This window comes from Nomascus leucogenys, chromosome 8 (assembly GCF_006542625.1).
Source record: "Nomascus leucogenys isolate Asia chromosome 8, Asia_NLE_v1, whole genome shotgun sequence".
NCBI lineage: Eukaryota > Metazoa > Chordata > Mammalia > Primates > Hylobatidae > Nomascus > Nomascus leucogenys.
In genome coordinates, this window is record NC_044388.1 from 59,388,385 (window position 1) to 59,414,998 (window position 26,614).

The 26,614-nt window shown below is 41.1% G+C and overlaps 2 protein-coding genes across 3 annotated transcripts in view; one reads left to right on the forward strand and one right to left on the reverse strand.

The window, feature by feature from the left end:
• SYCP2L (synaptonemal complex protein 2 like) overlaps positions 1-7,707 on the forward strand; it is a 106,446-nt gene extending 98,739 nt beyond the window's left edge. The window contains exons 32-33 of the mRNA XM_030817288.1: positions 6,008-6,141; positions 6,419-7,707. The gene's annotated coding sequence lies outside the window, so the exon portion shown is untranslated. The remainder of the gene's footprint in view (positions 1-6,007; positions 6,142-6,418) is intronic.
• Positions 1-26,614, reverse strand: part of ELOVL2 (ELOVL fatty acid elongase 2) — a 65,580-nt gene that overhangs the window by 4,258 nt on the left and 34,708 nt on the right. Inside the window, exons 3-8 of one of the 2 annotated variants that reach the window (XM_030817289.1) lie at positions 23,621-23,722; positions 22,963-23,150; positions 17,652-17,729; positions 6,407-6,578; positions 2,037-2,161; positions 1,418-1,552 (exon numbers count right to left, since the gene is read on the reverse strand). In XM_030817289.1, coding sequence (XP_030673149.1) covers positions 1,418-1,552; positions 2,037-2,161; positions 6,407-6,578; positions 17,652-17,729; positions 22,963-23,150; positions 23,621-23,722 — 800 coding nt within the window. The remainder of the gene's footprint in view (positions 1-1,417; positions 1,553-2,036; positions 2,162-6,406; positions 6,579-17,651; positions 17,730-22,962; positions 23,151-23,620; positions 23,723-26,614) is intronic. The other variant, XM_030817290.1, reaches the window with a different exon arrangement.

Below are 26,614 nucleotides of genomic sequence, written 5' to 3' on the forward strand. Positions count from 1 at the left end.
CACACCTGTAATCCCAGCACTCTGGGAGGCCAAGGTGGGCGGATCACCTGAGGTCAGGAGTTCAAGACCAGCCTGACCAACATGGAGAAACCCCGTCTCTACTAAAAATACAAAATTAGCCAGGCGTGGTGGCACACGCCTATAATCCCAGCTACTTGGGAGGCTGAGGCAGGAGAATCACTTGAACCCGGGAGGCAGAGGTTGTGTTGAGCCGAGATTGTGCCATTGCACTCCAGCCTGGGCAACAAGAGCAAAACTCCGTTTCAAAAAAAATAAAATAAAAACCACTATGGGTTAACTTTCAGCAAGTGCAAACTAAAAAATAAAGCACTTATTAGTCTGAAAAAAAATACAGTTGAATACAATTTCAAAAGTACAGTTTTGAATATAAATGTACTTTTTTTTTTTTTAAACGAAGCGTTCCATTTCCCCAGCCTACAAAAGAGAGCAATTTAAAATCTACATCCACCTGAGGCCTCTTCTCTGTTATAGCTTTCATCCGTTCTTGTACAACAGAGTGGCTTTGAAATTGCATTTTGAAGCTGTCTTCCATTTAAATTGTTATTTAAAAAGAAAATGACACTTGATAAAGAAAAAGTCAGTGTGACCTTTCCACCCTGGTTTGCCTTAAAGGAATTTTTTTCCAAATAAACAGTGAATCTGCAACATCAGAGTACCTGATAAGGAACCAATTTTTAAATATGAAATTCAATAAATTAAAAACATTGAAGAAGCCCGTGCTTTGCTCCATTCACATTTCCTGGATCTGTCTTACTATACATGTTTTTAACTTTCAGATGTCAGACTTTGGTAGCATGGTACAAATACATACTGCAAACTGAGAACTGTATATATAATCCAATGATATTTTTGATAAAACCTTATATGCATGCATTGAAAAATGTTTTTAAAAATGCCCACTAGACTATTAACTGTGGTTACCCTTTGAGGAGGAGGGTGTGCAGAGAGGAGTTAGGAATGCAAATTTCACTTTGTGTATCTGCTAGCTGAATTTATCAAGAAGCATGTGCCACTATAATATTTAATCAGTAAAATTAGACAAATATATGATGTAAAAGTGTATGATCTAGGCTGGGCATGGTGGCTCACACCTATAATCCCAGCACTTTGGGAGGCCAAGGCAGGCGGATCACCTGAGGTCAGGAGTTCAAGACCAGCCTGGCCAACATGGCGAAACCCTATCTCTACTAAAAATACAAAAATTAGCCGGGCCTCTAATCCCAACTACTCGGGAGGCTGAGGCAGGAGAATCGCTTGAACCCGGAAGGCGGAGGTTGCAGTGAGCCGAGATCACGCCACTGCACTCCAGCCTGGGCAATAAGAGTGAAACTCTGTCTCCAAAAAAAAAAGTGCCAATCTATTACATTTTACTGCTGAATATTTACATTCCACGTACCTGAACGTAAAAATTTAAGAAGAGGATGACTAACGTCAGCATATAAGATGACTGGAAGATGAGACAACCGAAGGGGAAGCCACACGGTTTCACGACGGCGCTCATGGTGTGCGTGATGGTGAGCACGAACTGCACCTGGGGACGGCAGAGAGGGCATCTCTGTGAGCGAGCCAGGCTGTGCCACACAGACACTGCGGCCAAGCTTGATCAATTCAGAAATCAACTCCTAGGACTCTCAGAATTATGTAGGAACAAAACAAAGCTGCTGAAGCAGCCCCCTCATCCAGAAATCTTATTTGAAATTAGCATGTAAAATTGCCCATTATTTCCTCATGGAAAAGTCGCAGTTAAAATTATTTAGACAAAAAGAATTTAACTTACACATTAATTTGAAAAGTATTCATCTACATTTCAAAGCAAGGAACTTTCCATTATAAGCTAATTGCATGCACAGAGGGCATTTTAACACAAAAAGTTTAATTCTTAAAAGGCCAATTTTGGAAAAAGAATAGGCAGCCTCATCACACATAAAAAGCCCTCTGACTTTTAAGACAGATTTCTATTTCCTTTCCCCATCCATGAGCTACATGGAGAAAAGCTAAACAAAGGGACAACATACCAGCTGAGCCTGTGTGAGATATTTCTTCCACCAAAGATACTTGTGCATAGATGGAAACACAGAAAGTCCATAGTAGGAGTACATAAGAATGTGGATAAAACTGTTCAGTGTTGGTCCAAAGAAACCTATAAAAGTACAGTATAAAAATCACTATTCTTCCAGGAAAGACTGTTCATTCTTCTTTGTCAAGTGAGATTCTCTCTCTGCATGGTAATTGAAAATGAGTAGCACATATGACATGATCATATAACAAAATCCACACTAACAAATTCCCCAATTACTGTGCCAGTTCTAGGGTTCAGCAAAAACTCCATGATAGAAGGACTAGCCTGGGATGGTTTTTCAGAATGCCCCCCACACAGGGAACGCCTTATCTACGAGGTTTTACGGTCTCTTTAACTGTCACTACTATCAGCTACTGAGGGAGGAAAAGAAATACTAGCTTAAAGCTGTTGGCAGAATCCCTCTGAAATAGAATTGTCTTTGCTTTAGCTAAACCTTTGATAAGACATATTGATGTAGAAAGAGCCTTTTGTACATGGCTGAACAGGGTGCTAGAGAGACAAAATATATTGCTTTCATAATTAAGTAAATAAATTCTGCCTGAAAGACACTTAGGGACCAGGAGGTGCTGGAGAAAGAATAAGGCAGACAGAGAAGGCTGGAGTGGAGGAGAAACTGGCCAGCGAGACATTCCCAGTGATTGGCCATCGCAGAGACTTTTAGGATGAGGGATATCTAAAATCCAGGCCCCTGCTATCAATCTCATGAAACATCTCTGTAACTGCCTCCACCATGGGTGAATAAGGCTTCAGGAAACCATGGAGAAAGGGTCATGTTCCACGTTGGGTCACCTAAGCGTTGAAAGGATTTAGGTGCAAGAGGTGAGATGCCACAGGTGCATCACTTGTTGGAAATAAGGAAACTCGGTGTTGTGAGGATTTCATCTGTACATGAAAGTGCTTAGAACAATGCTTGGCACAAAGTGAATGCTCTTCAGCTGTCAGCCTGGGATCCAGATGGCTGTTCTGTGAGCTATCCTGTGGTGGGAGAGATTGTGGCATTAGAGGGCCATTTATTGGCTGTGTCCCCTTGGAGACATTGATTTGACTGTAAATTTTTATTTTCTTACCTGGAAAATAGGTATAATAATAATAACTAGCTCTTAAGGTTGGGATGAAATTAACTGAGATAACATATGAATTAAAAAGCACAGCACATTCCACGTACCTGAACGTACATATGCTGGCTAATAAATCAATTTAAATTCTCTAACCTGGTTCTTTAATCCTAGATTAGTGATCTGGATAGCTAAATGCAAATTAATAAATAAGAAACAAAAGGTACAATAGCATGCATAGAGTAAATTACCAACCAATACTGGCTGAAATAAACTGTTCCGGCACTTGAATTTATATGAAAACACAAACAGTTTCAGACTACCAAGCAGCATAGTATTAGTGGTATTTCTTTACCTACATGACTTTTCATTTCCATCTATTAATGAACCATGAGTAGTTGTTGCTTATAATGTTTGACTCCTGTGGAAATACAGCACCTTCCACAGTCACCACTTCACTGTGATACAGATTAAGGCATTTCAAAAAATTGAAAGTCTGCTCTGGTAGGTCACACAAAGTATCATTTTTCTAATATTCTTAAGCAGAAATTGTCACAGTATTCACAGGACTATGTGATGATTTGGGTTTTAGATGCTTAGTGATTTGTAATGAAACTTGACAATCACAAAAATACTTAACCTTGGTAATTCTCCTCTAATATTGATTATAGTTGTCCTTCCTTAATAAGTAAACTCAAGAAATGGATGTTTATCCATCTAGAAGGACAGAGATCAATTCTTTCTTTCTTCCCCCTGCACTCCCAGCAATTTCCTCCCTCACACTCTAGTTTTCATTTGTACCTTCACAGTCACTGATACTCCAAATATTCCTGGGCACTTTTTTCCCTAATATCATCTCTACAAGATCCTGAATCCTGGAACAAAGTCATTTTGACTGAAGTTTTACATGTTCTGATTTTTCATAGAGTATTTCTAAATTCTTGAGAACAAGATAGTATCAAATAGAGAGTACTGTTCCCTATAGCTCAGTGCATCTCAAACTGTAGGTCATAACTGACCCATTAGTGAATGGTGAAGTCAATACAGTGAGAATTGTCATCAACTCTTTGTAAAACAGAATTAAAAAATATATACAGTACATCATATAGAGCCAGGGTAAATACTGTTTCACAAAATATCATACAAAACATAGAAATATGAATGAGGGCCAGGCATAGTAGCTCACACCTGTAATCCTAGCAGTTTAGGAGGCTGAGGGGGGAGGATTGCTTGAGCCCAGGAGTTCAAAACCAGTCTGGGCAACACAGAGAGACCCTGTGTCTACACTTTTTTTAAAAAAAGTGTGCTTTATTATAAATAAAATTTAAAAATAACCAACAATACTAAAAATAATGTAAATGGCATTTATAGCCTTGGTCAAAATTCTTCATTAAACAGGCATTTGTTTGCTGTTCCATAAATAGTTAACAATTAGTTTATGCAACAAAATAGGTAACTTGAAAAAGTGAGTAAGAATACAGAATTATGAACCAGGAATCAGGGGTTCTTTTGTGTTTTTTCTTGTTTAACAGACACAGCTTTTAAAATAAAATCTGAAATATAAAGCAAGTCATCTTCATGTAGAGAGCTCTCTTTTCCTACAAGGTTTTGCAAAAATGTTAAACAGTGTTCTAAAATGTGGCTGAAGTTATACTTTACATACTTTAACTTCTTATATATACATTATCCAATTAACATAACCACATTTTCATATACAAGTGGGACCATAAACATTAATAAGACAACACTACAACACTAGCACAGAGTAATTTTACCCATGTATATATTTTCATTTGAAACCTGTTTCCCAAAATGAAATCACTCATTTAAAAGCAAACAACTGGTTGGAATTAATGTCTCTAGACATTGGGTCATGGGGCCTAGAAATCATGTAAGAGTATATTGCTTTGGTTGAATATAATTAAATTCATCTTATGTCTACACACTTGTTTTTTTTTCTTTTTGAGACAGAATCTGGCTGTGTCTCCCAGGCTGGAGTGCAGTGGCGCGAACTCAGCTCACTGCAACCTCTGCCTCCAGGGCGCAAGCCATCCTCCCACCTCAGCCTCCTGAGGAGCTGGTGGTACTGCAAGTGCACGTCACCACGCCCAGCTAATTTTTTTTTTTGGTAGAGATGGGATTTTGCCATGTTGCCCAGGCTGGTCTTTAACTCCTGAACTCAAGTGATTCACCTGCCTTGGCCTCCTAAAGTGCTAGGATTACAGGCGTGAGCCACTATGCCCAGCCCTACCAAAAAAAAAAAAATTAGCTGGGCATGGTGGTATATGCATGTGGTCAGCTAACTAGGAAGGTGGCTTGAGCCCAGGAGGTTGAGGCTGCAGTGAGCTACGACTACACCACTGCATTCCGGCCTGGGCAGAAGAATGAGACCTTGTCTCTCTCAAAAAAATAAAGAAGGGCCGGGTGCGGTGGCCCACACCTGTAATCCCACCACTTTGGGAGGCTGAGGCGGGTGGATTGCCTGAGGTCAGAAGTTCGAGACCAGCCTGACCAACATAGTGAAACCCTGTCTCTACTAAAAATACAAAAAATTGGCTGGGCGTGGTGGTGGGCGCCTGTAATCCCAGCTACTCAGGAGGCTGAGGCAGGAAAATCGCTTGAACCCAGGAGGCAGAGGTTGCAGTGAGCTGAGATCGTGCCACTGCACTCCAGCCTGGGCAACAAGAGTGAAATTCCCTCTCAAAAAAAAAAAAAAAAAAAAAAAGAAAAGGAACAAATATGAATGAGTGCACTGGGTTGTGATATAAAATGTATTTCTTACTGTAATTCTCAGTTTTTAAAAAATGGAAAATCTGGTAGGTCATTCAGAGATGTAACCTTAATTTTTCAGAATGTGAAAACAAGAAACCCTAAAAGCTGAAATGCCTCAATCTGTTTCACGGGGAAGTGGTGACTGTGGAAGGTGATGTATTTCCACAGGAGTCAAACAGCACCCGGGATTGGAGTGAAGCAGCTCCTGCTGGGGTATGTGCCCCTGACCATGGGACATATGATGTGTGGAAAAGAAAACAGTTTTAAATTTAAGGTTCGGCCCAGATTTTGCTTGTATCAAAGACCAGACACTAGAATACGTGGCCCCTGGCAGACACGGGCATCCTGCTGCGGCGAGGCCGGCGCTCTAGGCCTCCCTTCATGCTCTCCTGATCTGCATGCGATGCTCAATACAAGACAGCACCAGTGGTCTCTAAGAGCCATTCCTCAAAACGGAAAAATTAACAAAATAACTTACTTTGTCCACAAGGTATCCAGTTCAAGACACACCACCAGATGTTAAACATAGAAGCATGATGATATACATGAAGAAAAGTAATCTGACTCGTTTTTTTCCGCAAAACGAAGAAAATCGTGTCCAGGAACTCTACTGATTTGGAGAAGTAGTACCACCAAAGCACCTTGGCTACCTACAGAAATTTGTAAAGGGGAGAAAAAGGTGAGAAATGGCAGTGTTCCTGGTGCTGCCCCACTGCTCGGCCTTCTGCGTGCTGCCTGTGCTTTCCTGCTGTTTCTTTCTCACTGCTGAAAAGGCAGCTCACCTGGTGTCCTTGTCTCCAGTTTCTCCTTATTTCAAGCAATCCACCCAACTCTAGTGAGAGATGAGTTAACTTTTCCAGAACACATGTGTGATCGCATCACTCCTCTGCACCTGCAGAACCAAGTCCATGACTCCTGGCTTGAACCCAGGATCTCCCATGGGCTTGGGTGGCTGCTGTTCCCACCAGCCTCCTGCAAGCTCCCCACCACGGTGTCCTGTGTGCTGGACAGTGGCCTGCTTACTCCTCCTCCAGCAATGAAAATTCTTCTCTCTGCTCCCAGCACTCCTTTCCTACTTCAGGTCTGGCATATTCTTTAATATTCCTCTTAAATGCCACCTTTTCTCTGGAACTTCACCCAGCCCTTTCCTTTCTCAGGCTGAACTGCTGCTTCATTTGTATTCAAATTACTTTAACTGTGGCTCCATAATCAATAGCCATAATAGAGTGTAGCTAGTGTTACGAATCTATCAATAGATTGCAAATCACTCAAAGGCAGAAACTGTCACTCACATTTGCTGAGTGCCTAGCACTCAAAAGGAGGTCATTATTGTTTGTTATATTAAATTATAACTTTCCTCTGCTCTTCTAAAGTATGTATGTTTTTTGTCTCTTAGACTGTCCAAGGGTAGTCTATGGCTACATCTTTTGTGTTTTTTCCTCAGATGACTAGATTAAAAATCAAGATGTTATTCATCCTTGCTAACAATGGGAGGTCATGATAGCACATCCTTTCCCTCCTAAGGCCCTCAAGTCAGTCTCATCTATAGGGAGACATTTCTTTAGTTAAAGGCACTGTGTTTTTACCACTAACATTAAACATAAGGTATTTTTAAAGACATTACATAATAGGAATCTTGAAATTAAAATATCATGCTCTACTGTCTACTTCCCAAGAAGACCATCATAAGGTGTGGCGGCAACCATCTTAATGTCTGATGGCATAATTAACCTTTAGAAATATTAAACTACAAATAAATAAAAAACAACCTTTAGAGAACTGTATGGTATCCCAAAATGCACTGGTTTGTGGTAATGCATTAGAAATAAAATGGGTGCAGAGAAATCAATATATCTTACTTTATTTGTATTGCAGTTTTGAAGACGTTTTTAAAATGTCCCACTTTGGGAGGCCGAGGAGGGTGGATCACGAGGTCAGGAGATAGAGACCATCCTGGCTAACAAGGTGAAACCTCGTCTCCACTAAAAATACAAAAAAATTAGCTGGGCGTGGTGGCAGGCACCTGTAGTCCCAGCTACTCAGAAGGCTGAGGAAGGAGAATGGCATGAACACAGGAGGCAGAGCTTCCAGTGAGCAGAGATCATGCCACTGCACTCCAGCCTGGGGGACAGAGTGAGACTCTGCCTCAAAAAAAAAAAAGGGGCGGGGGGGTGGAGCCAAGATGGCCGAATAGGAACAGCTCCGGTCTACAGCTCCCAGCGTGAGTGACACAGAAGATGGGTGATTTCTGCATTTCCATTTGAGGTACCAGGTTCATCTCACTAGGGAGTGCCAAACAGTGGGTGCAGGACAGTCGGTGCGGCGCACTGTGTGCGAGCCGAAGCAGGGCGAGGCATTGCCTCACTCGGGAAGCACAAGGGGTCAGGGAGTTCCCTTTCCTAGTCAAAGGGGTAACAGACAGCACCTGGAAAATCGGGTCAGTCCCACCCTAATACTGCGCTTTTCCAACGGGCTTGGAAAACAGCACACCAGTAGATTGTGTCCTGCACCTGGCTCGGAGGGTCCTATGCCCATGGAGTCTCGCTGATTGCTAGCACAGCAGTCTGAGATCAAACTGCAAGGCGGCAGCGATGCTGAGGGAGGGGCGCGCGCCATTGCCGAGGCTTGCTCAGGTAAACAAAGCGGCCAGGAAGCTCGAACTGGGTGGAGCCCACCACAGCTCAAGGAGGCCTGCCTGCCTCTGTAGGCTCCACCTCTGGGGGCAGGGCACAGACAAACAAAAAGCAGGAACCTCTGCAGACTTAAATGTCCCTGTCTGACAGCTTTGAAGAGGGTAGTGGTTCTCCCAGCACACAGCTGGAGATCTGAGAACGGGCAGACTGCCTCCTAAAGTGGGTCCCTGATCCCCAAGCAGCCTAACTGGGAGGCATCCCCCAGTAGGGACAGACTGACACCTCACTTGGCCAGGTACTCCTCTGAGACAAAACTTCCAGAGGAACTATCAGAGAGCTGAATTCGTGGTCTCACGAAAATCCGCTGTTCTGCAGCCACCGCTGCTGACACCCAGCCAAACAGGGTCTGGAGTGGACCTCTAGCAAACTCCAACAGACCTGCAGCTGAGGGTCCTGTCTGGTAGAAGGAAAACTAACAAACAGAAAGGACATCCACACCAAAAACCCATCTGTACATCACCATCATCAAAGACCAAAAGTAGATAAAACCACAAAGATGGGGAAAAAACAGAGCAGAAAAACTGGAAACTCTAAAAAGCAGAGCACCTCTCCTCCTCCAAAGGAATGCAGTTCCTCACCAGCAACGGAACAAAGCTGGACGGAGAATGACGTTGACGAGTTGAGAGAAGAAGGCTTCAGAAGATCAAACTACTCCAAGCTATGGGAGGAAATTCAAAACAATGGCAAAGAAGTTAAAAACTTTGAAAAAAAATTAGACAAATGGATAACTAGAATAATCAAGGCAGAGAAGGGCTTAAAGGAGCTGATGGAGCTGAAAGCCAAGTTTCGAGAACTACGTGAAGATTGCAGAAGCCTCGGTAGCCAATGAGATCAACTGGAAGAAAGGGTATCAGTGATGGAAGATGAAATGAATGAAATGAAGAGAGAAGGGAAGTTTAGAGAAAAAAGAATAAAAAGAAACGAACAAAGCCTCCAAGAAATATGGGACTATGTGAAAAGACCAAACCTATGTCTGATTGGTGTACCTGAAAGTGACGGGGAGAATGGAACCAAGTTGGAAAACACTCTGCAAGATATTATCCAGGAGAACTTCCCCAATCTAGCAAGGCAGGCCAACATTCAGATTCAGGAAATACAGTGAATGCCACAGAGATACTCCTCGAGAAGAGCAACTCCAAGACACATAATTGTCAGATTCACCAAAGTTGAAATGAAGGAAAAAATGTTAAGGGCAGCCAGAGAGAAAGGTCGGGTTACCCGCAAAGGGAAGCCCATCAGACTAACAGCTGATCTCTCAGCAGAAACTCTACAAGCCAGAAGAGAGTGGGGGCCGATATTCAACATTCTTAAAGAAAAGAATTTTCAACCCAGAATTTCATATCCAGCCAAACTAAGCTTCATAAGTGAAGGAGAAATAAAATACTTTACAGACAAGCAAATGCTGAGTGATTTTGTCACCACCAGGCCTGCCCTAAAAGAGCTCCTGAAGGAAGCACTAAACATGGAAAGGAACAACCGGTACCAGCCACTGCAAAAACATGCCAAATTGTAAAGACCATTGAGGCTAGGAAGAAACTGCATCAACTAACGAGCAAAATAACCAGCTAACATCATAATGACAGGATCAAATTCACACATAACAATATTAACTTTAAATGTAAATGGGCTAAATGCTCCAATTAAAAGACACAGACTGGCAAATTGGATAAGGAGTCAAGACCCATCAGTGTGCTGTATTCAGGAAACCCATCTCATGTGCAGAGACACACATAGACTCAAAATAAAGGGATGGAGGAAGATCTATCAAGCAAATGGAAAACAAAAAAAGGCAGGGGTTGCAATCCTAGTCTCTGATAAAATAGACTTTAAACCAACAAAGATCAAAAGAGACAAAGAAGGCCATTACATAATGGTAAAGGGATCAATTCAACAAGAAGAGCTAACTTTCCTAAATATATTTGCACCCAACACAGGAGCACCCAGATTCATAAAGCAAGTCCTGAGTGACCTACAAAGGGATTTAAACTCTCACACAATAATAATGGGAGATTTTAACACCCCACTGTCAACATTAGACAGATCAACGAGACAGAAAGTTAACAAGGATATCCAGGAATTGAACTCAGCTCTGCACAAAGTGGACCTAATAGACATCTACAGAACTCTCCACCCCAAATCAACAGAATATACATTTTTTTCAGCACCACACCACACCTATTCCAAAATTGACCACATAGTTGGAAGTAAAGCTCTCCTCAGCAAATGTAAAAGAACTGAAATTATAACAAACTGTCTGTCAGACCACAGTGCAATCAAATTAGAACTCAGGATTAAGAAACTCACTCAAAACTGCTCAACTACATGGAAACTGAACAACTTGCTCCTGAATGACTACTGGGTACATAATGAAATGAAGGCAGAAATAAAGTTGTTCTTCGAAACCAACGAGAACAAAGACACAACATACCAGAATCTCTGGGACACATTCAAAGCAGTGTGTAGAGGGAAATTTATAGCACTAAATGCCCACAAGAGAAAGCAGGAACGATCCAAAATTGACACCCTAACATCACAATTAAAAGAACTAGAAAAGCAAGAGCAAACACATTCAAAAGCTAGCAGAAGGCTAGAAATAACTAAAATCAGAGCAGAACTGAAGGAAATAAGAGACACAAAAAACCCTTCAAAAAATTAATGAATCCAGGAGCTGGTTTTTTGAAAAGATCAACAAAATTGATGGACCGCTAGCAAGACTAATAAAGAAGAAAAGAGAGAAGAATCAAATAGATGCAATAAAAAATGAAAAAGGGGATATCACCACCAATCCCACAGAAATACAATCTACCATCAGAGAATACTACAAACACCTTTACGCAAATAAACTAGAAAATCTAGAAGAAATGGATAAATTCCTCGACAAATACACCCTCCCAAGACTAAACTAGGAAGAAGTTGAATCTCTGAATAGACCAATAACAGGCTCTGAAATTGTGGCAATAATCAATAGCTTACCAACCAAAAAGAGTCCAGGACCTGATGGATTCACAGCCGAATTCTACCAGAGGTACAAGGAGGAACTGGTACCATTCCTTCTGAAACTATTCCAATTGATAGAAAAAGAGGGAATCCTCCCTAACACCTTTTATGAGGCCAGCATCGTCCTGATACCAAAGCCTAGCAGAGACATAACCAAAAAAGAGAATTTCAGACCAATATCCTTGATGAACATTGATGCAAAAATCCTCAATAAAATACTGGCAAACCGAATCCAGCAGCACATCAAAAAGCTTATACACCATGATCAAGTGGGCTTCATCCCTGGGATGCAAGGCTGGTTCAACATATGCAAATCAATAAATGTAATCCAGCATATAAACAGAACCAAAGACAAAAACCACATGATTATCTCAAAAGATGCAGAAAAGGCCTTTGACAAAATTCAACAACCCTTCATGCTAAAAACTCTCAATAAATTAGGTATTGATGGGATGTATCTCAAAATAATAAGAGCTATCTATGACAAACCCACAGCCAATATCATACTGAATGGGCAAAAACTGGAAGCATTCCCTCTGAAAACTAGCACAAGACAGGGATGCCCTCTCTCACCACTCCTATTCAACATAGTGTTGGAAGTTCTGGCCAGGGCAATCAGGCAAGAGAAGGAAATAAAGGGTATTCAATTAGGAAAAGAGGAAGTCAAATTGTCCCTGTTTGCAGATGACATGATTGTATATCTAGAAAACCCCATCGTCTCAGCCCAAAATCTCCTTAAGCTGATTAGCAACTTCAGCAAAGTCTCAGGATACAAAATCAATGTACAAAAATCACAAGCATTCTTGTACACCAATCACAGACAAACAGAGAGCCAAATCATGAGTGAACTCCCATTCACAAATGCTTCAAAGAGAATAAAACACCTAGGAATCCAACTTACAAGGGATGTGAAGGACCTCTTCAAGGAGAACTACAAACCACTGCTCAATGAAATAAAAGAGGATACAAACAAATGGAAGAACATTCCATGCTCATGGGTTGGAAGAAACAATATCGTGAAAATGGCCATACTGCCAAAGGTAATTTATAGATTCAATGCCGTCCCCATCAAGTTACCAATGACTTTCTTCACAGAATTGGAAAAAACTACTTTAAAGTTCAATATGGAACCAAAAAAGAGCCCGCATCATCAAGTCAATCCTAAGCCAAAAGAACAAAGCTGGAGGCATCACACTACCTGACTTCAAACTATACTACAAGGCTACAGTAACCAAAACAGCATGGTACTGGTACCACAACAGAGACGTAGATCAATGGAACAGAACAGAGCCCTCAGAAATAATGCCACATATCTACAACTATCTGTTCTTGGACAAACCTGACAAAAACAAGCAATGGGGAAAGGATTCCCTATTTAATAAATGGTGCTGGGAAAACTGGCTAGCCATATGTAGAAAGCCGAAACTGGATCCCTTCCTTACACCTTATACAAAAATTAATTCAAGATGGATTAAAGACTTACATGTTAGACCTAAAACCATAAAAACCCTAGAAGAAAACCTAGGCAATACCATTCAGAACATAGGCATGGGCAAGGACTTCATGTCTAAAACACCAAAAGCAATGGCAACAAAAGCCAAAATTGTCAAATGGGATCTAATTAAACTAAAGAGCTTCTGCACAGCAAAAGAAACTACCATCAGAGTGAACAGGCAACCTACAAAATGTGAAAAAATTTTCGCAACCTACTCATCTGACAAAGGGCTAATATCCAGAATCTACAATGAACTCAAACAAATTTACAAGAAAAAAACAAACAACCCCATCAAAAAGTGGGCAAAGGACATGAACAGACACTTCTCAAAAGAAGACATTTATGCAGCCAAAAAACATATGAAAAAATGCTCATCATCACTGGCCATCAGAGAAATGCAAATCAAAACCACAATGAGATACCATCTCACACCAGTTAGAATGGCGATCATGAAAAAGTCAGGAAACAACAGGTGCTGGAGAGGATGTGGAGAAATAGGAACACTTTTACACTGTTGGTGGGACTGTAAACTAGTTCAACCATTGTGGAAGTCAGTGTGGCGATTCCTCAGGGATCTAGATTTAGAAATACCATTTGACCCAGCCATCCCATTACTGGGTATATACCCGAAGGACTATAAATCATGTTGCTATAAAGACACATGCACACGTATGTTTATTGCGGCACTATTCACAATAGCAAAGAGTTGGAACCAACCCAAATGTCCAACGATAGACTGGATTAAGAAAATGTGGCACATATACACCATGGAATACTATGCAGCCATAAAAAATGATGAGTTCATGTCCTTTGTAGGGACATGGATGAAACTGGAAACCATCATTCTCAGTAAAGTATCGCAAGAACAAAAAACCAAACACCGCATATTCTCACTCATAGGTGGGAATTGAACAATGAGAACTCATGGACACAGGAAGAGGAACGTCACACTCTGGGGACTGTTGTGGGGTGGGGGGAGGGGGGAGGGACAGCATTAGGAGATATACCTAATGCTAAATGATGAGTTAATGGGTGCAGCAAACCAACATGGCACATGGATACATATGTAACAAACCTGCACATTGTGCACATGTACCCTAAAACCTAAAGTATAATAAAAAAAAAAATCCATCCTGACTGGGCGTAGAGGCTTACATCTGTAATCCCAGCACTTTGGGAGGCCGAGGCAGGTGCATCACCTGAGGTATGGAGGCCGAGGCAGGTGGATCACCTGAGGTCAGGAGTTCGAGACCAGCCTGGCTAACATGGTGAAACCCCATCCCTATTAAAAATACAAAAATTAGCCGGATGTGGTGGCGGGTGCCTGTAATGCTAGCTAATCAGGAAGCTGAGGCAGGAGAATCGCTTGAACCCAGGAGGCAGAGGTTGCAGTGAGCCGAGATGGCACCACTGCACTCCAGCCTGGGCAACAAGAGTGAACCTCTGTCTCAAAAAAAAGGTCCATCTTGATATTAAAGATTTTAGTTAAATGGTTTCTACTGTCTGTCTTAATAATATGTCATGTTTAGTTATAGAAAATTTCAAACATTCACTAATGCAGGGAGAATAAGTCAAATGAACACTGAGCTTCCAATGCCGAACTTCAGAATTTTCAGTATGATTCCAATCTAGTTTTTATCAATTCCAGTTCCCACCATTTTGGGGAGCAGGGGAGTGGGAAGCATAGAATATTATAAACAAATCTAAGGTATCATTTTATTTATAAATACTTCTGATAGGGAGACTTTTAACATAACTATGAAATCATAATGTTGTCTAACAACATTAACAATTCTTTAGTATCTTCTAATGGCCCAATCCATGTTCAAATTTCTCGGTCTCAAAAATGTCGTTTTTTTCCTAGCCCCCAGAATGTCTTTTTATAATTAGTTTAAATCACGATCCAAACAAGGTCCCTCTTCCATTGGTTTGAAATGGTTTTTAAGTCTCTTCTAACCAATAACAGTTCTCTCTCTTTGCTCCTCCCATTCTTTCACGTCTTTTATTTCTTAGAAAAACTAGATCCTGTATAAAGAATAAAGAATTTCTAATATTATAGGTTTGTATGATTGTTTCGTAGTATCATTTAACTTGTTTCTCTACACATGCATTTTCTGTAACTGGCAATTAGATTTACAGGCTTGATTAGACTCAGGTGTAATGTTTTTGGTACGAATACTTCAGAGGGTTCTGTCTACTTCCTACTGCCTCACATCAGGAGGTACATAATTTCTGGCTGTTCCACTGATATTCAGACTGAACAGTGAGTTCAGGTATTGAGTCCAGTCATTATGAAGTTTCTATTCAATTTTCACCGAATAGTTTTACCATCCACAGGTGACTGCTGTCAGATCCATGATATAGTTTAGATGTTTGTCCCCTCCAAATCTCATGTTGAAATGTCATCCCCAATGTTGGAGGTGGGGCCTGGTGGGAGGTGTTTGTTTGGGTCACAGTGGCAGATCCCTCATGAATGGCTTGGTGCCCCTCCTGTGGTGAGTTACTGCAAGATCTGATTGTTTGAAAGAGTCTGGGACCTCTTTGTGCCTTGCTCCCTCTCTTGCCATGTGACATGCCTGCTGCCCCTTCACCTTCCACCATGATTATAGGCTTCTTGAGGGCCTCATCCGAAGTAGATACCAGCACCCTGATTTCTGTACAGCCTGCAGTACCATGAGCCAAAATGAAACTCTATAAATTACCCAGCCTCAGGTATTCCTTTATAGCAATGCAAAACAGACTGATACGATCCATTATTTCACTAGCAGTTGCAAAATGGTGACTTTTCTAATTGTTACCTAAGTGTTTTTCTTTTCTATAGAGAAGAACTTTCCCTTTTCATCTATTTGGAAATTCACATATGAAAGGCAAGATAAATGTTTAATTCTTTCCCTCTAATTTTTTTTCCTAAAATGAATCGGTGCTCTAACAACCTTCAAAAGGTAACAATAAGAGTTTTTAAAATGAGTATCATTTTAAACTCATGGTTTTTTTACATATTTAATGCTTCAGTTCATTCCAGTCAGTATTCTTTTTGATGTTCAACCTGCCCCCTTTTTAGGCAGTGGGGTCCCTTCCAGGCAACTCCTCTTTTTGTGATGATGCTCGTAGTTCTGGATAGCTGCTTTGCTTTCTCTCATAGATATCCTGGGTTCATCTTACAAACATTGCCTGCCCCCAACCAGGAAGAGGCCCATTATCTAAGAACCCTAATCTTTTCTGGAGAAAATTCTATTTAGAATCTGGGTCATCACTGCTCGCTGTACTGGGTTGTCACAGACTAGGCCTTTTCTGTAGACGGCTGAAAATTAAAATTTTTAAAAACGAATAAAATTAATTCTGATATTTCCAATTTAAATCTATTATTAATAAGTTTTAGTTTAACTTTTTTATTGGTATCTCTTTTTTTCCATGTTTCAAATTGAAGTGCCTACTGATATTAACGTTATTATATACTTAATTTATCCCATAGTGTACTATCACAGTGTCAAAAAAGCAATACCAATGTTATTAACAATAACAAAAAAATTACTGAATACTGTTAAGATATATCTCACTAGGGGAGTTCAGTCAAAAAACTGTTTTAAAGTCACTTGAAATAGTTCCTTGGGTGATTACGTCACCAACTTAATATATAGGTATATTCATTTATTTAAGTTTGTTTCCAACTTTTAGGGGGTGGCTGCCTTACTTTCTTTTTAAATTTGTTTTATAATTATGTAAAGCACTTAGTGGTTCCAAAATCAAATATAGCACAAAGTACATTCAGAGAATTCTGGCTTCCCCTGTATCCCCTCTGCCCTGTTCCCGCCCCTCAAAAGAAACGCTTTTTTTTTTTTTTTTAAATGGAGTCTTGCTGTGTTGCCCAGGCTGGAGTGCAGTGACACAATCTCGGCTCACCACAACCTCCACCTCCCAGGTTCAAGCGATTCTTCTGGCTCAGCCTCCTGAGTAGCTGGGACTACAGGTGCTCGCCACCATGCCTGGCTAATTTTTGTATTTTTAGTAGAGACGGGGTTTCACTATATTGGCCAGGCTGGTCTTGAACTCCTGACCTCGTGATCCACCCACCTCGGCCTCCCAAAGTGCTGGGATTACAGGCCTGAGCCACCATGCCCGGCAGAAACACTTTTTATTAGCTTTTAGTTTATCTTCTCATTGTTTCTTTTTAAAAATACAAGCAAATACACATACACATCCATATCATTTACTGCACAAAGGGTGCTATCCTATAAACATGGTCTGCAAGTTGCTTTTGTTCATGTAACTATATCCCAGAGACAATTCTGTAGCAGTATAGGGCTCTTCCCCACTCCACTTTGTAGAGGCATCTGCTACGTGGATGTGCTGTGGTTTATTCAGTTGGTCCCTTATAGAGGGATAGTTGGTAAACATCTTTGTTACCAAGCATTTCTATTAGAACAGGAACCCCTTTCTTATCTAATTCTAGCCTCAGCCCCCTATCTGGAAGGAGAAAACCTCCTCTCCTTGTCAGTGAGAACTGGTTATAGTTGGTTGATTTGCTTCTAGTGGCTCACCCGGATGTCAGCTTCCCCCGCGCTGGTAAGATCTTGACACTGTAAGTTGTAGCCTCCTTCCCAAGTGGAGAGAATGAGCTGCCAAAGAACCAAGAAAGAAAAACAAACATCAGCACAAGAATTTGGATACAGACTGAATTTCCCATTCATGTCTCATGGCATCTATTCAAGGTTTGAGTAGGAATTTCCCAGAATTTGAGTTTGTTTCAATCCTATCCTCAAACACCTATTATCAGGGGACTTATTTCCTGCTGTTGAACTGAAATCAATGGCTATTTCCTTAATTAGTATATGTTACCTCTAACTACACTGGCCAAAATAACAGATTTTAACTATCATTTGAGTCACAAAATTTTATGTAAGGAATTATCTAGTCATGTTTCTACAAGTGAAATGTAGAATTAGTTGAAAACAACCGTGAGAAAACTACAGTAAAAATTTAATATTTTGTATTCGTTTAAATATATTTAATCATCTCAATAATTTTTAAAAATACATATATTGCCATTTTACAGATATCAAAAACAGGGTTCAGTAAGGTTCTTAAACCATTTTCTTCATTGTATTTATGCTACTTGGTAATCAAACAATTTGATGGTTAATTGATTAATGTCTGTCTTCCCCATTACTCTCAAAAACCAAAAAGCTCCAAAAAATTATGCATCTGTTTTTGCTCATCTTTGTATCTACAGTTCCTTGCCCAGTACCTACTACATGGTAAGTGTTCAGTAAACATTTGATGAGTATATGATTTGCTCAAGATTACATGACTAGAAAGTGGTAGAAGGATGATTAGAATTCAGACTTCCTAATTCACTGTTTGGTGTACTTTCCACCTCATGAGAAAATGAGCTTTTTTATTCTTTGTTGAAAATGCTATGAAAGAAGTTTTCTCCCTGTAAAAAGTTAAAATTCTAGAATATAAGGCATTTGGGATTGATTTGGATCAGGTATTACAGGCGAAAGGCCTACGATTTAATATTTTCTGCTGCCTTAGAGATGTATAAAATTCATATACAATATCCATTAAAATACATATACACAGCTGAGAGGGTTTGGATGTTAATTAATTAAATGTTAGAGAGAGAGAGATTACTAAATAACATTTAGAATGTTTTAGAACCTTTGTGAGACTTCTTCACTGTCCTGATATACCTCTCTTTCCTTCTAACAAAAACCCTGTTAACATCATGCTAATTAAAGATTATCAATATAAATAAGTCCAGTGAAAGAAGAAAACCTTGGGTTTTCCTGAATGGGATCTACTACAAATCAGGTCATTTCCCAATATTTCCCAGGGGATTTGTGCTCTTAGTTCTCAACTGGGAATCAGCGGCTGGCTAGAGGGGACCCAGAAAGACCTTAAACTACATATAAATTTTGGTGTGTTTGTGCATTTTTCAAACTAAGAAAGCTGTTTAACTTTGTGTACAAGGATTAATTAAAAACCTCTATGGTCAGGTTGTAGTTCTGTAGTAAAGGGCTCTAAACTCTACTCCGCACATTAACAATACAGTTACAGAGTAACTCCTGACTGTGGAGAGGACAGGGCATATTCTGTTTCCCCATGATGTTTCCTGCTTTAGTCAGATTTATCTGGGCTGTCCCCATTCCTGTGGCATCTGTGCAGAACTACCTGACAATTATGAATAGGCAGCCAAGCTAGAGAGGCTCTGTCTCTCCCTGGACCATTCTTAATCCCCTTACTGGTATAGGAGTCATCCAACCTATGTGTTGAAGAAAAGGAAGCAAGGCTGTCCAATAGGGTTAGGTGTAAGGAGGTGTGGACTAAATTACTTCAAAATATACTTAGAATTCACCAGCTTCTTCCCATCTTCACCACCTTAATCCAAGATGTTAGCATCTGTTGCCTGTAGTACTGCAATGATCTCCTAACTGGACTCTTTGCTAACATTCTTGCCAACTCACCCTCATGGTCCATTTTCTATGTAGGAGCTAGAGTGATCTATTTTAAAAAGGAGATAATAGCACTCCCATCATTAAAATCCTCCAGTAGCTTTCCATTACACTTAGAGTGCAAGCCAAATTCCTTCCAAGGGCCCATCTCTCCACCTCATCTTGAACCACTGATCCTCTGTCCACTGTGTCATTCAGTCTCAACTCCAATGTCACCTTTTCAGAGGCTGCCCCATCACCAGCCTCTCTTTCCCACAGGGCAAAGGTTGTGTTCTAGAATCTACAGTCGAATCTGACAGTGTGGGAACTCAATACATATTTGTTGAAAGACTGTTAATAATTATTGCAGTGACTTTCTGGCTTAAGCAAACATCTGCTGACCCCTAACAAGTTAGCAAGGTTAAATCAGTTTGTCACCTGACTAGTATCTATTAAACATACCCCCAGAGTGTCAAAGAAGACCTTTTGCCTGCTCCAAAAGAGGTCACAATCAAAGAGAGGAGACCGGGTGGCAATCAATGGTAGTGATTTTGAACTGAACTAAGTGATTTTACACTTCCACAAAGTGTAAGAGAAAGAGTGGGTAAGCAGTAGATAAAATTAGTGGTAGGCAATGGGCTCAGTGCAGATACGTTCTTCCTAGAAAGAAGACATTTACCTCGTTGTTCAAAAACTAAACAGTTGTTCTTGCTCCTGTTGATGGTGACTACTGTTCAACTAGCACTTTACAATTCACAAAGCATTTTCACATTTACCAACTCGTACTCTGTACTAGTCCATAGGCTCTTCAAATGTAGAAGCTGTGTCTTATCCATCTTATACCTTCAGGGCTTCATATTCAGTGCCTAGGAAAAGCTCATTACATGCTGATTGAACAGAAGTCATTAATCCTTACAAGTCACTCAAGAGTTATGTAGGAGAAATATTGTATCTCTGCTTTATAGTTAAGTTGCCTGAGGTTTGGAAAGCCTAAATAACTGCTCTAAAATTACACAGAAAGTGACAGAGCTAAAACAAACTCGTGCCTTCTGACTCCATTACACCAAAGCTCCGTCCAAACAGGTACTAGAACTGCTGGTGTGGTTGAACATATGCAGGCTGGCCCTTCTGCTGCAGCTGTCACTTCTTTTTTATTTATTTATTTTTTATTTTACTTTAAGTTCTGGGATACATGTGCAGAATGTGCAGGTTTGTTACATAGGTATACATGTGCCATGGTGGTTTGCTGCACCTATCAACCTTTCATCTAGGTTTTAAGCCCCACATGCATTAGGTATTTGTCCCAATGCTCTCCCCAGCCTTGCTCCCCACCCCCTGAGAGGCCCGGGTGTGTGATGTTCCCCTCCCTGTGTCCATGTATTCTCATTGTTCAACTCCCACTTATGAGTGAGAACATGTGGTGTTTGGTTTTCTGATCCTGTGTTAGTTTGCTGAGAATGATGGCTCCCAGTTTCATCCATGTCCCTGCAAAGGACATGATCTCATTCTTTTTTATGGCTGTGTAGTATTCCATGGTGTACATGTGCCATATTTTCTTTATCCAGTCTATCATTGATGGGCATTTGGGTTAGTTCCAAGTCTTTGCTATTGTAAATCGTGTGGAGCTGTCACTTATGGAAAACAATCTAAGAGTATCTTTCCTTCTGCTATATAGAGAAATGACTCCCATAAATTACTATCTTGCTAACTCATCTAGGGAGCTAAAATTCAGCTAGTAGAGAACCTAAAATAAAAATGGTCCTTTCAGTGTCAAGTAGATTCGTGAGCACCTATGTGATATAATTTTAAGAGTTGTCGGCTGGGGGTGGTGGCTCACACCTGTAATCCCAGCACTCTGGGAGGCCGAGGTGGGTGGATCACCTGAGGTCAGGAGTTCGCGACCAGCCTAACCGACATGGTGAATCCCCGTCTCTACTAAAAAAAAAAAAAAAAAAACTAGCCAGGATTGGTGGTGGGTGCCTGTAATCCCAGCTACTCGTGAGACTGAGGCAGGAGAATTGCTTGAACCCAGGAGGCGGAGGTTGCAGTGAGCTGAGATTGTGCCATTGCACTCCAGCCTGGGTGACACAGCAAGACTCTGCCTCAAAAAAAAAAAAAGAGTTGTCAGCATGGCTTTTTTGACTCCAAAATTCCATCTCCTATACTGACTGATGCCTAAAATTCTATTATGAGAGCTTCATTCCAGTCATTTATGGTAATATTAATAGTTATTAAGAATGGTACATATTAGAATAATGCATAGAATAAACTCTCAAGAGAACCTTAATTTAAGGCAAGGATTTGTTTTCTTTTAGAATTCAAGATCACCAGAAAGGCAGCTATATTTGTGCCATTATCCACCACTTATAGCTTGTATGAATGATTTTATACAAGCTATAAAATAGCTAAACATTTTTGTTTTTGTTCTCTTCGTCCCACTTTTTCTTTTTTTTTTTTTTTGCTACAGCAAGTTATTTAAGACTTTTAGATTTCCCCTTCTATTACATTAAAATAACTTTTGGTTATACAGACAGGGCAATCATCCTTGTTCCTTCTCCTGTAAAATGACCTTGGTTTGGTGCTTCACAGAGGAATTTGGAGCTCAGGATGTAACAAGGGCCACTAGAGCTGAGCTGAAACATCAGTGTTCCAAAGACATACAGAGTATTCTTTAAGGGAATATTTATATTGGCATTTCGGTAAAACTGACTGCATATGATGTTTAAGTTAATTTTAAAAATACTCTGTTAATCACTGTCTATTCTCAGGCAAATTATGAAAGTTTTCTAAGCCTCAGTATCCTAATCTGTCAAAGGAGAAAACTGTAACATGATCTTTAAAGGCACATTTGATCTACGTTGTGAATCTGAATTATAATTAGACTAGAGACTAAAGAAATAGGTCTAGGCCAGGTGCGGTGGCTCACACCTGTAATCCCAACACTTTGGGAGGCCGAGACAGGAGGATCACCTGAGATCAGGAGCTCAAGACCAGCCTGGGCAACACAGTGAAACCCCATCTGTACTAAAATTACAAAAAGTAGCCAGGCATGGTGGCGAATACCTGTAATCCCAGCTATTCAGGAGGCTGAGGCACGAGAATTGCTTGAACCTGGGAGGCGGAGGTTGCAGTGAACTGAGATTGTGCCATTGCCCTCCAGGCTGGATGACAGGGCAAGACTCTGTCTCAAAAAAAAAAGAAATAGGTCTAAATTGGAATAAGAAAGATTCAAGTTATAAACAAGGACTTCCAGGATTTTCAGAAAGAATAATATCAACTGCTGGAATAAGTTCTTTAGGTCTTAAAGAAAGTATTGATAGCAACCTTGCATAGTTCTTCCAGGCTAGATATGATTGTTTCTATTAATAAAAACTGCTAGTTACTGGACTTCAGCTTTGGCTACTTAAACACTTACCTCTGCCAGCATGTATGCGGAGAGAAGTGTGATTCCGAGATTATACAAGGTGAGGATACCCCTGAGAGAAAGAGCAGGTCTGTTCTTCATAAACTTGTTACCCAGCCATATTGAGAGCAGATATATGACAGTAAGAAAAAAGGTAGGAAGGTAAGAGTCCAACATGAACCACCCTCTGACTCGAGAATCTGAAAAGAAACACATACAGTGAGGATCCTGAGGAATGATGCTCCTGTTCAGTCATCAGTATCGTCACATACATTGCATTTGTACACACCAGCACAACAGGGAACAACCCCATACAGCATTAGGTAGGCTGGCCTGGGGTTAGAGTTCAGGGGAAGAGGAAGCCCGTGGGGGCTGAATCGGTAAAGGTTTCATGGAGCAAACAGGGCTTAGGCTGAACACTGAATGAAAGGGACAAGAAGTAAAGGTGTGAAGTGACAGTTCTTGAATGCCTATTTTGGAACAGTTACTGCATTTATTTACTCTAAATTAATATGAAGTAAGTACTATTATGCAATTTTATGGATGGAAAAAAAAAAACAGCCCAGAAAGCTTTAGTAACTTTAGTAACTATGATGTAGAAGGCTACATCATAGTCGGCAGTACAGTCAGGATTTGAACCAGTCACATCTGCCTCCCAGCCCCATGATACCTTGCAGCTGTCCTCCCATGGAGAAGATCGGAGCAGTCAGAGGAAAGAAGGCATATCGATACTGTATCCTAATTCCTAAAGCCCACACAGCTCCGAATTTGCCTAGGATCAGTAATGGAATGGGTTTAGAGTTCAGCTGGTTCAGAGAAAGCAATAGGATGACAGTGCAGCAAGCCTGGAGGCTGCAGACAGCAGAGGCAAAGCCTGGGAGCTGTGATTCAGAACTGAGGACCCAGATCTGGCCATAGGAGTGGATGTTTACACAGCAGGGAGGCAAGCAGCTGAATATATCAGGGCCCCTTACACTGGAGAGTGAATATTTAAAAGCCTAAATGAAACCCACATGATAGAGCTACAATATAATTAGTAACACCTGAAAATCATTGTAGACACAAAATGATTTGTGTTCTCTATTCTGCTCTTTTTGTTTGTTTAAATAAAGAAAATGATTTGGCCCAGAATTATAAAAATTGCATGCTGCTTTTAACCTCTACAAATGGAGTTGTAGTGAGCTGGTTTCACCAACAGGCAATGGCCTTTTCTGGAATTTTTTGTTTTCTAAGTCCCTCTTTCTGGTACGTCCTACCCTGTATACCCCAGCGTCTTGTTAAACCACCCGCCCTACAGACAGTACCATTTCTATAAGCCAAGTGCCTTCTCAAGCTCTGACTGTCTCATCACTTATTTTATAAATATCTCCCATTGGTGATAGAGATAAAAAGGTTAGAAAGCTCTTCTCAGCATTCATGTGACTAACAGATACCACCTTTCATACAGCAGGCTTGCAATCACCTGCTGTAAGTCTGTGCTGTGCGTCACTTCCTAATGTCCATCTCCATATCTGAACCCTACTCATCTTTTAATGCCCAGATAAAGGTCCTGACTTCTGAAGGGAGACATTTCCTACTGTGTTTTCGTATTTACAGCTCCTCATATATATAGCAAGACAATTATTATCATTTTCTAATTCACATATTATTATGGCTATGATACTGTTACTATAACATTTACTGAGCACTTATTCTGTGCCAGGCACTATTCTGAAGCCTTTTACATGTATTAACTTATTTGATTCTCAAAGTAATCCCATTATATAGGTGACAATATCATCCCAGTTTACCCTTAAGAAAAACTGAGCTGTAGAAGCCTAGAAAAGTGAAATGACTAGCACTAAACTGCTACGCTACTTCTTGTTATGGTGTTGGACTGAATTGTGTCCCCCACAAAGATGCCTTCAAGTCCTAACTCCTGGTATCTGTGAATGTGACATTATTTGAAAATAGAGTCTTTGCAGATATAATCTAGCTAAGATGAGGTTATACTGGATTAGGGTGGGCCCTAAGCCAACGACTAGTGTCCTTATAAGAAGGAGAGGTCTGGATACAAGGACAAAAGCGAAAAAGGCCATGTGAAGATGGAGGCAGAGATTGGACTGATGCATCTACAAGCTAAGGAACACCAGAGGTTGCCACCAACCACCAGAGACGGGGGAGTCATGGTACAGATTCTTCCCTAGAACCTCAGAGGGAACAAGGCTCTGCTGACACCTTGATTTCAGACTGTTGGCCTCCAGAACTGTGAAAGAATACATTTCTGCTATTTAAGCCACCCAGTTTGTGGTACTTTTTATGGCAGCCTAGGAAACAAACACACATGGTTTAGTATTTAATTGATCTCCAGTAGTTTCAGATGTGCTGGCTTTACCTCCCCACCTATAGTATATGCTCCAGGAGACAGCCACTAGGTCTTACATCCCTAGTCTGTCTGACTCATACCCACATAGTGCTGAGTTAAGAGGAAACATTCATTAAATGCATATCCATTGGCACATTGAGTCAAGCACATACTGCAAACTAATATAGCCCCTGATGTTTTTGTTTTCTTTTGTCACAGTGCTGTAAATGTTTGCTACAGTTGTTTAGAATAATCATAGTTGTTTTGGCCAAAAGATGGGAACAAATGCTTGTAATAAACTTTCTTATCTTTGGGACTTGAGAAGTGTTAGCTCTTCCTCTGAGTCAGTATTTGTGCAGAACAATACTCCTTGATGGTACTAACATGGTGTGGGCAAAATCAGAAGAGGCTAGGAGACACCGAAAGGTTTATTTGGTGATGTGCCAGTCAGCATCAGTGTGTGAGACTTTTAGGAAGAAAAAAGGATTCTTGATGGCTTACATGCTAGACACCTTGTCACTGTGGAGCTCATCTGATTCCACTGTCAACTGTCAATTTTACAATCTCCTTGCTACAAAGGAAAATTCCATAAAATGACCAATGCAGAGTAAACAACTGTAATCCTTTCCTCAATTGATCCCACATCCACATAATTCAAGATCACGCCAATCTTACTGGCAGCAAAGCTCAGTGAACCTGGTGCAGACAGGTTGTTGTTTAACCCTCTAGTCGAAGTGTCAAACAGAAAACCACTGTCACCAACAAATCATAGATCCTCCTGGATCTTGCATGCCTAAGAGAGAGGGCCCCGGGTCCTGCATGCCTAAGCAAGAGTGTCCCTGGGTCCTGCATGCCTAAGGGAGGGGGTCCTGGGTCCTGCATGCCTAAGGGAGAGGGTCCCCAGGTCCTGCATGCCTAAGGGAGAGGGTCCTGGGTCCTGCATGCCTAAGGGAGGGGGCCCCAGGTCCTGCATGCCTAACTAAGGGAAAGGGTCCTGGATCCTGCATGCCTAATGGAGAGGGCCCGGGTCCTACATGCCTAACTAAGGGAGAGGGTCCCAGGTCCTGCATGCCTAAGGGAGAGGGTCCTGGATGCTGCATGCCTAAATGAGGGGTCCTGGGTCCTGCATGCCTAAGGGAGGGGGCACTGGGTCCTGCATGCCTAAGGGAGGGGGCACTGGGTCCTGCATGCCTAAGGGAGGGGGCACTGGGTCCTGCATGCCTAAGGGAGGGGGCACTGGGTCCTGCATGCCTAAGGGAGGGGGCACTGGGTCCTGCATGCCTAAGGGAGAGGGTCATGCCCTCTACACTGAGCTGTTCT